At 35.8% G+C, this 12,811-nt stretch overlaps 2 protein-coding genes across 4 annotated transcripts; both read left to right on the top strand.

Annotated features, from left to right (window-relative positions):
* Positions 1-1,480: 1,480 nt before the first annotated feature.
* On the top strand, positions 1,481-7,862 carry LOC147860006 (UV radiation resistance-associated protein). 3 transcript variants are annotated; one of them, XM_087324597.1, is made up of 6 exons: positions 1,481-2,129; positions 3,281-3,487; positions 5,480-5,642; positions 6,262-6,422; positions 6,721-6,899; positions 7,345-7,862. In XM_087324597.1, exons 1-5 carry the CDS (start codon positions 1,605-1,607, stop codon positions 6,892-6,894), a joined length of 1,230 nt encoding a protein of 409 aa, XP_087180723.1. In that variant the 5' UTR covers positions 1,481-1,604; the 3' UTR covers positions 6,895-6,899; positions 7,345-7,862. The 3 variants fall into 3 exon arrangements, with proteins under 3 accessions (XP_087180723.1, XP_087180724.1, XP_087180722.1); XM_087324596.1 differs by having other exon boundaries at positions 1,485-2,129; positions 6,663-6,899; XM_087324598.1 differs by lacking the exon at positions 6,262-6,422.
* Positions 7,863-9,526: 1,664 nt separating this feature from the next.
* Positions 9,527-10,558, top strand: LOC147860005 (17.6 kDa class I heat shock protein 1-like). Its single transcript, XM_087324208.1, has 2 exons — positions 9,527-9,700; positions 10,210-10,558. The coding sequence occupies exons 1-2, from the start codon at positions 9,592-9,594 to the stop codon at positions 10,467-10,469; spliced, it is 369 nt and encodes a 122-aa protein (XP_087180334.1). The 5' UTR covers positions 9,527-9,591; the 3' UTR covers positions 10,470-10,558.
* The last annotated feature ends 2,253 nt before the right edge of the window (positions 10,559-12,811 follow it).

The raw sequence follows: 12,811 nt of genomic DNA, 5'->3' as shown, positions 1-12,811 counted from the left end.
TATATACCGATGATCGTTATTGTGTTATCCATCTTTTTGGAGCTAGGCGTGGAATGTGCAAATCACGCGTTTTATTTTTTGTTTTGTTTCTACATCGATAACATGTTTTCCTTTCAAGTTTCGTCTATGGCATACGCATCCCCTCTTCGTGTTTTCAACTCTAACTATGTAATCTTATTGTTTGGCAGTTGGAGTGGAGGTAAGAGAATGAACATTTGGAATATCCAAAATTATATCCGTGCATGGATATCAAGAATATATATATATATATTATGGATAATCCACATATGATTTATTGTTGGTTTCTTCATTGCTATTTTCATTGTAAGTTGTAACTATATAAATCTCATGCACACGATCATTAATTAACGACACACAATCTCATCATATTTAATTTTGTAGCACAACATGCAATCATCGGCATTTTTAACGTGTCCAATTACACACAAACACAAATCCCCCCTGCAGACAACACACACACATACACACACTCACACTCACTCACACTCACTCACTCACTCTCTCTAAATAATGGCTTTCATTAGGAAAGAAGAGAACACCACCATGACTAACTTACTGCAAAGTATAGACACGAACACACACACACACACACACACACACACATGAACTTACTACAAAGTATGTGTGAGCGTGCGTGCGCTTATAAGCCCCTTGTCCTTTGGGCGCGCAAGACGAATCTCATAAATGCTTAGGCATAGAATGTAGGGAAGATCACACCAAGGAATTGTTGGACTCTCTCTCTCTCTCTCTCTCTCTCTATAGGCATATAGATTGAGATGGACGAGAGTGAGAGTGGGCTTGCAACTGCGCATGGTGAGGATCGAACTCAGGTTCTCTCAGTGTAAAACATGAGGAGGGGGATGCATGGGGCCAAATTTGTAATTAGAGTTGAAATGAAGATCGATGATTACATATGTATATTATGTACATACATGCACACATACATAGCACACATACTTAAACACACACACACACACACACACACACACACACACACACACACACACACACACATACATACATACACACACACACACATACATACACACACACATACACACATACACACATACATACATACATACATACATACATACATACATACATACATACATACATACATACATACATACATACATACATACATACATAAACACACACACACACACACACACACATACATACATACAACATACATACAACATACATACAACATACATACATACATACATACATACATACATACATATGCATATTATTACATACATAAACAGACACACACACAGACGCATACATACATACATACATACATACATACATACATGATACATATATACTGATACATATATGTAGTGAAGAAGAAAGACAATGGAAAAACAGAGAGCAAAAGCAAGCATCTCTCAGCTTGCTTGCTTGCCTGCTTATTATTAGGTCATACGCAGGAAAAACGAAACACAGACCCTGCAAAACACATCGATTGACTGAAGTGGAAAGCGGGGAGGAGAGAAAGAAGGAAAGAAAACTATGAAGCGCGATGAGCTCCTTCATCTTCATGCCTTCCTCCTCCCCTTGAGCTTCTTCACATGGGCTCTAGGGGTCATCCAATGGGCGATTTAGATCGGGATTCAGATTTGGTGGGTTGTGAAGTAAAGAGGTATGAAGAACAGCAATCCCTAATTCCAATCCCTCATGGTTTATCAGAAGACACAGGAAAATCCCTAATTTCACCCATCTCGGGCGACATAGCTGAAGTCAAAGAAGAAGAAGAACTCCTAATTCCACCCATATCTGAAGAAACCCAAAAAGAAGAAGAAATAATTTCCCCCTTATTTGAAGATCAATCAGATCTGAAAGACGAAAACCTAATTTCATCCTTGTCTGAAGAAAACCTAAACGACGAAACTCAAAGGGAAGAAGTCTTAAAAGATGAAATCCCAGAAGAGGAAACCCTAATTCTCACCATTTATGAAGATCAGCCAGAGCTTAAGGTTATTCCGTGGGAAGATTTCCAAAACACCCTTGCAAAGCTTTGTGGGTCGGATTCAGTTATTTCACAATTGCGTGCCCGGGGAGAAGAGCTTTCCAAGAAGTTGGAGTCTTCTTTGCATGTAATTCTTTGCCTCCCAGTCTTCTTTTGTATTTTTATTGTTTGCTTGATAAGATCCACCAAAACGATAGAGTTGTAGGCATTTTTGTACCCGATGATTCCGCATTTTCAGTTCTGGATCTCAAAAATGATGACGTCTCATATCAAAATTTCTTTCATTATGTGTATTTCATTTGGTTTGTTAGATCCAATAAAAGAAGTCTCTTGGGCATTTGTGCACCATGTCCCTGTTTTTATTTTCATATTAGGTGTTTCTTTGCTTTCACGATGTATATTTTCATTATTTGTTGAGAAGATCCAATAAGGGGTCTTTCTGGCGTTTTCAGACAGAGTTCCAGCTGCATTTTGGGATTTGAACGTCTTAACATTATGAGATTTCGTGGGTGATTCATTGCTCTCATTACGAGTATTTCATTGGCTTACACGAGAAGGTCAACTAGAGAAGTCCTTTGGGCGTTTTCATGCTATAATTCTGGCAGCATTTCGAATTCAGACATCTAGCATAATGATATTCTCATACTATCTCTTTCTCAATTGGGTAGCACATGGAAAAATGTCAAAAGTTTTATGATATAATGGGGGAAGATAACCTTGACAGTAAGGGAAGTGTTGTGATGGGAAAATGTCTAAAATTTAAGTGTGATATATATATATATATATATATATATATACACATACATACATATAAATGGGGAAACATAATCAATCCTTACATAGCTATGTTTATGGAGCCTCGCCTGATGAAGATGATAATGTTCACTATAGCAGAACCAGTGGCAACATGAATTTTTTCTCACATTGGGAAAATGTCTTAAACTTCTTGTTGTCTTTCAATGAGGAAAGATAAAACTTCCCACTATGTTCTCCGCATTAATATGAGCATGAGGAAAGTGGGCTCGTGCATCTTAATCTTGAACACCCAAGGAAAATGAGGTTAAAGTGGAAATGATCTAAAACTTATTGTGGGAGTTATTTACCTTGGCACTTATGCAATGCCTAGCATATCCGCTATTTTGGTCATACAAACATATTTATTGATTCTAATAAACCTATTTCTCCTTCGTCATTAATATATTGTAAATTCATTGTATTTCCATTGGTATTGCTCAAACATCTTTTTCGATCTAAGACTTCCAACTGATGTGATGATAGATACACAACCTTTCATTACATCGGATCAATGAGCTGGAAGCCTTGAAAATGAAGCTTAAGTCGAGAGATTTGGCATTGGAGAATGCCAAGGTGGCTTTGCAAGAGAAATCTGAAGATTTAGCTATTACAAAAGACAAATTTCTGTCTTCTGCTCGTTCTCTTTTTGTTGGGGCCAGATCTCTGGAAGCAGCTCAAAGTCGTTTGCAGGTAGTTCTACATGATCTGATTTCATTCATTCAATGTTGATATTACATGTTATTGTCCTGCTGCTGTTTCTAGGAGAAATAGAACTTAGAAATGGTTTGTATCTCTCAGGGACATGGAAATGCTCACAAATTCTCTCTCTCTCTCTCTCACACACACACACACACACACACACACACACACACACACACACACACACACACACACTCACTCACACACACAATCAAAGATTCATGGAAAGAACTAGAACTTGAGAGGATTGACCTTGGGTAACCCTCAGAACTGGCATTGGCAAGACCAAGGGTCTTCTTGTCCCTTGATCCCTATATGTGGACATAAAAACTAAGGAGGGTAAAACATTACTGAAATTAAAAAAAGGTCTAGAACAGTTTGCAAAGTCAACTACTGTAGGAGGCTATACTCTTCCAAGAGCCAAACATAAATTCATGATTCATTGTTCTTGTTCCCGAATCCGTCATCTTATGAAACATATTTCCTTTTTATACTACTTTGGAGATGGACATCTTTAGTTTTTGCTACATGATGAATCATGGTTTGGAGTTCTGAGACACAGTATCTTCATTTGAGCTTCTTGAAGGTGTTTCTTAGATGTCCATTAGAGATTATAAAGGAAAAAAGATCGAAGTTTAGTAAACTTATCTGTAATGGACATCTCTCAGCCCGTCTTAGTTAAGGATGATGAATCATGAAATGTAACATGCCATTTCATAGTTCATGAAGGAAACACCAAATCACGAATCATGTATTCTGTCGAGATATAATGTGTTAAGACTGAAAGAATATTTTCCATAGTCCATATGTAGAATGATATATGATACATGACTTAGAAAGTTTGACTATTGCTCATCAAAATTTAAGCCATGGTATTAGTCCCGACTTGTCACTCTAATTTACCAAACTATCTAGTATCCCTCTAAAGTATAAGCATCATCTGGAGTTGTATGAATCATGGTGAATATATAATCGGACCCTGTACAAAGCATCTTTGAGGATGTGTAGGTATGTTTCATAAGACAATCCTGACATTTTAATCCACATGTGGAAGTGGGAACAATTGATATGGTGAAACAAGATCTTAGTTATGACTCATGATTTAACTCCTCATTTTTTATACTAGAAGACTCTATATGTGCTCCCATTTATGTACTGGAATCATAGTGATTATAGTGGATTATGTATGATGAGTATGAGTAGACATCTACTCATGCAGCCTAGAATTAATGTCAATTTTAAGGAATCACTGGAATATCATTCATTTTTCTGAATGGTTCCAAGCTACAATTTTATTGAAAAACTTGAATTATTCATTTCTATTATTAAGAAAAATACCCACCCGAATCAATAATCTATTGTTAAATCAAGCATTTCATCAATAAATTGAGAATGTTTTAACGACATCTGCTAGTGTAGCCATATAGCTGCATACACTGCTATTGTTAAATGGATGAATAAAATCAATGCAATGTTTTGAAGCAGTTTAACTATGTTAATATCATAATTTAATCCACTAATGAAGAATTAACATAAACACTATGTGCCATGACTCAACCTCTTAAAGCTAGAAAACAGAATGTATCACTGTATGATCCACATAATCTCTTACTTGATACAGCACTAAGTGTTGAATCCACCTTGTGTTTTTTCTTGTCTCAGACTTCGTTTGTTTCTGATATTTCCTTAAGGCCATGCTAAATTGTAAATTATTTTGGGGTTGATCAAAACATAGTTTTATGGTTAGAACTATTCCCTTCACTGAGCTCTCAATGTTTGTATGCTTGTTTTCTGTGAATAAATGAATTCTTAATGTGATTTACTTCCTAGAGCTAATGTTTGATGAAATGACTATGTATAGTTGAAGTATTTCAAATTGACCTTATCATGTAACATTGCATCTTTGTTTTTGTGTACAATTTGGGTAATTATCAATGATACTTTACTAGTGCTAATGAATTGTCTTTGTATGCGTTTCTAAAGGATCAATGTAAGCTGTTAGAAGGTGAAGGGGGGAAGGGAAGGCTATCACGGTTGCAAAGTGCGATCAATTCAAGGAGACTATTGATGGTTGCTCAAATTGCGGCACTTTATCGAATTGTTCCATCTGTTCCAACTGCAGCAAATAAAGTAATGCAAGATAGAGGTGAGAAAAATGTGTCATTATGTAGATACTGTGGGTACCTAGATGACGTATGCACCAAGAGTGCTACATCCACAATCCACAGTACATGCACACATAAGACATACACACTGTTTATAAATTATAGATACCTAGTAGAAATTTGTACGTGTTTCAATGTAATATTCTATAGGTGTGAGATATGAACCTAATATCACCACAATACTGCGCAGAGATGCTTCTTTATAAATCAATTCAGCATCCTCTCATGCATGGAAGGATAGAAAATTATGAGGAAATACCAAAGTTATTGAGATTTTGAGTAGAAAATATAAATGCTTATCTCATACTTTTTCTCTATTTATATGTTCTGATTGGCAAGCTGAACAAATTGACTGATGTTTTAGTGGATGAGGGAACCTAATTGATTGAAAATACCACAAATTCATAGGATTTAATAGCAACAATTTTATGGTAATGTTGGATTTTATACCGTTCAGTAAGTATATTCAACTGGGAACATCAAAATCTCAACCAGCATTTCAGTAATTAGGGTACCTTTTTCCTGAAGATTGCAACCCCAATACATAAAACCTTGTTTTGGTAGGATTATTTCTTAATAATTAGCACGTGAACTTACCAGGTTCTTCAAATATAGATGCTCAGTATGTGGAAAAGATGGATATTCTCCCGATGACCATTGGAGGCTTGCATGTAGTGGCGCCTCTTAACATGAAACCTGGTCTTTACAATGAACCCACTGACCATGAGGCGTCAGCAACAGCATTGGGCTATGTTGCACATGTGAGTTATGTACATACATTCTAAGAAGGCCATGAAGCTGCATGCTAACAAATGAAAGCAACAAACCTCAGAAATATTTTGGACTTTTTTTCTTTATTGCCCAAAATGCTGCTATTTAGAGAAAAAAGAGAAAACAGTTTTGAACAAGAAAAACTTATGTGTATATCAAACATGTACTCTACTTCCCATTTTCTATGCATGGTATGCATTTAATGTGCTTTCAGTGCTTTTGTTTTTCAGGCTTTATCATTGCTAGCTGCTTATTTGGATATACCCTTGCGTTATCCCTTGCGTTTAGGTGCTTCACGCTCTTATATACAAGATAATGCACCAGCATCAGAACCATATTTCAATGGTGGAGCAAATGGAACAGGTTCAAATCTTGGAAGCAACCGCAAAACTGTTACTGAATTCCCTCTCTTTTCTGAAGGGCAAGATACCACAAGATCAGCATATGCTGTCTTCTTGCTAAATAAAGTAAGTTGTAGACCATCTCCATCAAAATTCTTTGGATTCAGTCTATGATGGATTCATTGAGACATTTCAAAATTTTGTGGCCAAATACAATGTCTTCAGGGTTAGAAAGTGTTTACTGTAAAGTGTCTAAATTTGGGGTTTTGTAGACAAATTATCCCCGAACCTGTGGCTCCAAGCTTATTGCCATTGCATCAATTGTGCTCTATAGGGGGTTATAGTCATAAAAAAACATGTTTTTTGATCCCGAAACATTTTTAAAAGTATTTTGCATCATATAACTAATAAAACGTTTCTTTTTTACAAATCTAACAAATTATGTACATGCAAATTTTTGATAGAGAGGGCGGTAGTTGAATCCATAATGTGACAAATAAAAAACTTGGATTATTTACTACATTGGGTTATTGTTAATGTTGTAACAATAAAGGGGGATATTTGATGGCAGGATCTTGAGCAAGTTCTTAATTACCTTGGAGCTGAGAGTGTCGGGCCTCGCCATACTCTTCCCAACCTTAAGAAGATTTTTGACCTTGTAATTTCGGGGGCCGGTAAGCAAATGTGATTCTCATTCATTCCATGGGAAGGTCACGATTTTATGTGTTGTACAGAATATGTATTAGGATGAGATATATATACATAAAAAATTGAGCTTCTAAGGAGTCTCCCTCTCTTTCTCTCTTGTACCACGATGCCTTTTGACTCATTTATTTTTTTCAGAATCAGGCCTGGGCCATTTGTATTCTTTCTCATTTCAAATGTCCGGTTTTGTTTTTGTCATTGTTTTAGCCAATGATGGCCAATTCCATGACTGCGATGAACAAAACATAGTCTAGAGTTTTGTTATCTATATGATTGATGCCAGATATTCTGTATATTCCGCAGAGAATCTCTAGTTACTTGCATGGAGAAAATATTTTTGTATAATCCATAGAGAGAATAATCAATTTGGAATACTTGTAATGACTCTGATAATTGTCATCAATGACCTGTTTGGAATGTTATATAAATGATGTTGGATTTTGTGAAAACGGTTTGCGCTTTTAAATAACAGAACTTCATGATTCTTCTTTTTCTTCACACCATGACTCCAATTGATTGGACAATATATTACATATTTAGTGTCATGATGTAAACTTAAGATAATTTTCTTTTGCTACTAATCCGTGGAACTACGAGGATGTTTTATACTAATCCGTGGAACTTACTAGGATGTTTTATAAGGTAGCCTTAAGAGTAAAGCAAGTTGCAGCAAACAAAAAGGTAGGTTTTGTAGGGCAAACAATTGACAAAAGTTGAAAAAGGCATTAAAGAAGAACACGCGCAGAGGGAAAACTACAATGGAATGAGTGGTATAAAATGAGAGGGCACATAACTTTAATATGGGAATGCATGTGGATAGCCACGCATGTTGGAAAACAATTGAAAGGTATAAAAGAGGCATAAAAGACTTGCAAAAAGAAAACTAAGATGTTATGAGTCTGAGATAGACGAGAGGCATATATACCTTTGTATGTAAATATATGGGATTGTCAAATTGATGTAAAGTAGCTATGAAGGTGTGTATCAAAACCTACTTCATTTTTTATCTTAATTATCCGTATTGTAAGGGAAACTATAATGCTTGAATTTGCCTTCATTCCTTCATAAAAATTGGCAAGAAAATATATTGCTTTTGTTACTACAAAATGTCGAAAATCTTAAGCTACGTCAGTAAGTTTAATTCTTTGTAGTTATATCGAAAGCACTTCGAGGCCATCTCTTATCACATCTTTGAAAATGTGGCATGTTAAAATGTATCAAGTTCCCCTCGTTTTTTTTAAGGCATGTTTGAGAGAGCGTTTCATCTCAAAGCCACTCTAAGATTTCACAAGTTTGAGACTTCTATGTCAACTAAATTTGGAAAATGAATGTCACACTATGTGGATAAATGTGGACCAAGGTGTCAACCGAACATATTCCCTTATCCAAATGAGTCAAAAAGGAAACTAATGTTATTCCTAATAGTTTTCATTACTTAAAATTTCAGATATTCAAGATGTACAAACAAACAAAAAACTGAAGTTACAAAAATACAAATTTCAGATATTTGGAGCACCGAGACTATGGGAATGATTTACATATTTATTGTCTAGACATACAAACAAAAGAAAATAGCAAAGCTGCAAAAATAATTGCTATATGAAAATGATCCCTTTGTAGTGATAGAAAAATCCTTGGTTGATAGAAATTTTCATTAGTACATGAAAACAAAAAGTATCCCTTTGTAGTTCCTTGATTGATAGAAATGCCCTTTGCTATATGAAAGATATCCATTTGTAGTTTTAGAAAAACCCTTGGTTAATAGAAATGTCGATGACATTTTACACACTCCTCATCATAAAAGCATGTACCTGATAGAGTGTCAAACAAATTAGAGTCTACAAAAGGTAAGACAACGAAATTTGCGTAAATAAAACCAACATGAACCTTGAGTAGGTAGTAGGTACGTATGTTAAAGCGGGGCTATAAGAAGAAGACACATTGCAATAGAAAGAGAATGCTTGATAAAATATACCGAGTTCAATAAAGTAACAAGGTGGAGTGAAAAACAAACAATTAAGAGCTTAGTATAAATACGGCAAGGGAAGGTTATCAATGAAAGGCACAATAGAGGTGGGGGAAGGCATTTCTAAGAGCAATATTGCATAAAGTCATGTCTCGTATTTTGAATGTAGAGTCCCTCTCTACCAAAACCTATGGAGGTGTAGACACTGATTGGCTAGAAGATGATGATTTCCACATCTTCAAGTTCAATGTCCCAGGTGTGAAACCAAAATGCCTTTTTATTCATTTACATATGGGCATGATACCTTTATGTCTCTTTAAACTTCCTTTTCTTGTGAGGATCCCTAAACAATAGATTTTATTAACACTAAGAATCCTTAATCTATGATAGTCTTTCAATGTTTATCTTAAATTTTCTTTGTTATTGCGGATCATCTCTCTTTCCATTGCCCAAAATAATGTCTTTTACTTTTCTCTAATGTTGATCCAAAACCATTGTTTTGGTTATTGTTTTTCTTTTATCGAAAATAATAAATATTTAATAAGAACTAGACATTCCCTTCATACATCTCAAGCAATTGCAACTTGAAGGTGGGGTTAAGTTTACCATTCTCAAATAGAGCTAAATATCAGCATTTCAAATGTTTTTTGAACTTAATAAAGATCTAAAGTCTAATGTTAACAACATTCAACAAGACGATAAACAATCAAATTGTAGTGATTTCACTAGAAAGTCCAAAAAGTTTGCAATGTCATAATGTTACAGGACTCAAGAGTGAAGACGTGTTTGTCCAAGTTGTTGGTAGGGATACATTCCAAGTGACTGGGAGACACACGGGTGGTATTGAGCGAGTTGGAACATGGCATGCCAAAGAGAGGCCCAATGGCATTTTTGTTCGAAAATTTCAACTTCCCAACAATGTGAAAATGAACAAGATAAATAGCTATAATAGTGATGGAGTCCTCGTGGTTATTGTACCAAAGACAAAGACTCTTATTCAAGATATTCCCATCTCGATGCTCTAGATATAAGTGATTGCACATGGATCTAAATAAATATATGCAAACACTTGACCTTTGTTATTGAATTGTTTTTTTTTATAGATTTTGACTTACAGATCATGTATGGCTAGAACAATTTAAGGTAATTTATAATCTAAAACATTTGGAGTTCCTTCATGAGATTGCCATGTTCATAGTTCAAACTAGAACTTCGATAATAGATTGGTATGTCTGTGATTGCTTACATGGAGAGAGACACATCAAGCAACTACCATGAATCACTATGGAATATATAAAACTAAATGTATGCAAATAGAAATGCCACAATCAACTTAGACAATTCAAACTTAAATCGAATCAAGACAAACAAAAACAACTTGGAGGGTAATAAAATTCTAAACGAGTGTCCAAGATCTCCCTTTAGGGGAAGTAACAAAATAATATCATGATGTTTATATGGTTAACTTGGCTAAAACTTGTCATTGACTTTGGTAGTAAATTGATAACTTCCTACTCAAGAAAAGGAGCCCTGCATGAGTTACTATCCATGAACGATGAGAAACAATGTGCTAACATTGTTTAAGTTTGATATGTGTGGACATCCCACCATCTTATAATCTCGACATACATGGTTTGCTATCATAGTGATAAGTAGGGGAATGCTCTATGACAAACTTAGTAACTAGTGTATTAATGTTTTCAACACACACACAAAAAAAAAAAGGCCTACAATAATATGGATAGTTGTGTCAACTTGTGTGCATGGGTTACCTTTGGTGTGTTGTCAACGAGGTGAAACTTATGCATGCCAACACTCAATAAAACCATGCGAGAATTAAACTAGTGATAGGCTGCACCATGTTTGAAGAAGCTTATAATTAACAAGATAAAACATTAGTACACAAAATTGGAATATTGTTTAATCCACTTGCACACCAGTTACTTTCGATATTACAAACATTCTCTCTTTGACAAAGTAATCACAAACATTATCTCTCTTTGACAAAGTAATCACAAAACATCCTCCTTTCTCTTTGACAAAACAATCACAAACATGATTTCTCTTTGACAAAGTTATCACTACGACGAATCCATCACGATCACGAGGATTAGGATCATGAGGACTAGTCCATCACGATAATGAAAAGCAGGAATCATTGGGCCTCTCACTTGATATGCCATCTCCTAAACTGCTCAAAATCCACGGTCCTTGCATATCTATTTCATTGACTTATAGTGTATCCCTACTGGCCACTTGGACAATCACATCTTCTCTCTCGAGCCTCGTGACACGTCATCACACCAATAAATTACCTTTCGTTTCTTAAGTTAACATCATTGTATTGGCCCTATTGTACATGGGTAACTCGCTATATGACTCTCATTATTAGCTCTTTATGTATACACAAAATTTGGCACCATACATACACAAATAAATAAGATTTCGACAAATTTTGTTTCATACTTGGGATATTGAACTCAAAGAAATGGTAATTTTTATCTTCTATGCAATTAATATCTATCCCTCCACAAGCTATGGAGGAAAGTGACTCTACATTCAAAACTTGATCCATTTCCCCTACAAAAACATAAGTAGGTTCAACTTTGCATATTTAGCGGAGTTCGCTACTAATCCCTCAGTATGTGACTTGCTTGGATACTCATGGCTAGCCAGGGCTCATGATAGACCTATTTCCCCTAACAAACCATGAAATTACTCAAGTCATTAGATGAGAATCATCGGTATTTTTTGCTTATTTATGTACACGACAAATCTAAAGAATAGCACATAAATAGATTCAAATCGGAAAACATAGAGAAGAAGTTTACGGTTGTGAACAACATGTGTGGAAGGAAAACAACAACGGTTTTTTTTTATCGATTCTAAGTAAAAACGTACCAACGAAAATGTGATAACATTGGATTATTCATAAGATCTAGGCATTAGGCTTTTATATAACATGTTGGGAAACCCTCCTTGTTGACTCCTATCTATGGAGAGAGAGAGAGGCCTCCCACCAAGCTAGCTAGGTAGCTAGCTAGCATTGAATAAAAAAGCTTTGCCACCCGAAAGCCCTACAATCTTGGACCGAGCTATCAAATCGGGTTTGCGCGACTCCCTGGCAATCCGCTGCATTGTACGCGGCTGCCGTCTGGCCGGAATACGTGAACTGGTACCCGCCATGTGTGTCCGAGGCAATGTTGGAGCAACCACAATTGGTGATGGATCGAGCCACGTTGTTGCATCCCGGCCCTTGCCACACGATGAAAGTGCTCGCCATTGTCGGGAAGACCACCATATCCATCAAGAGCACCAACATCACCACCACCAACATTAACCTCATCCCCATCTTTTGGTTAAATCC

This window comes from Azolla caroliniana, unplaced genomic scaffold, assembly GCF_043228905.1.
Source record: "Azolla caroliniana isolate FFs.n. ecotype wild unplaced genomic scaffold, voAzoCaro1.0.p SCAF_9, whole genome shotgun sequence".
Taxonomy (NCBI): domain Eukaryota; kingdom Viridiplantae; phylum Streptophyta; class Polypodiopsida; order Salviniales; family Salviniaceae; genus Azolla; species Azolla caroliniana.
This window is presented reverse-complemented; position numbering and strand designations above follow the sequence as displayed.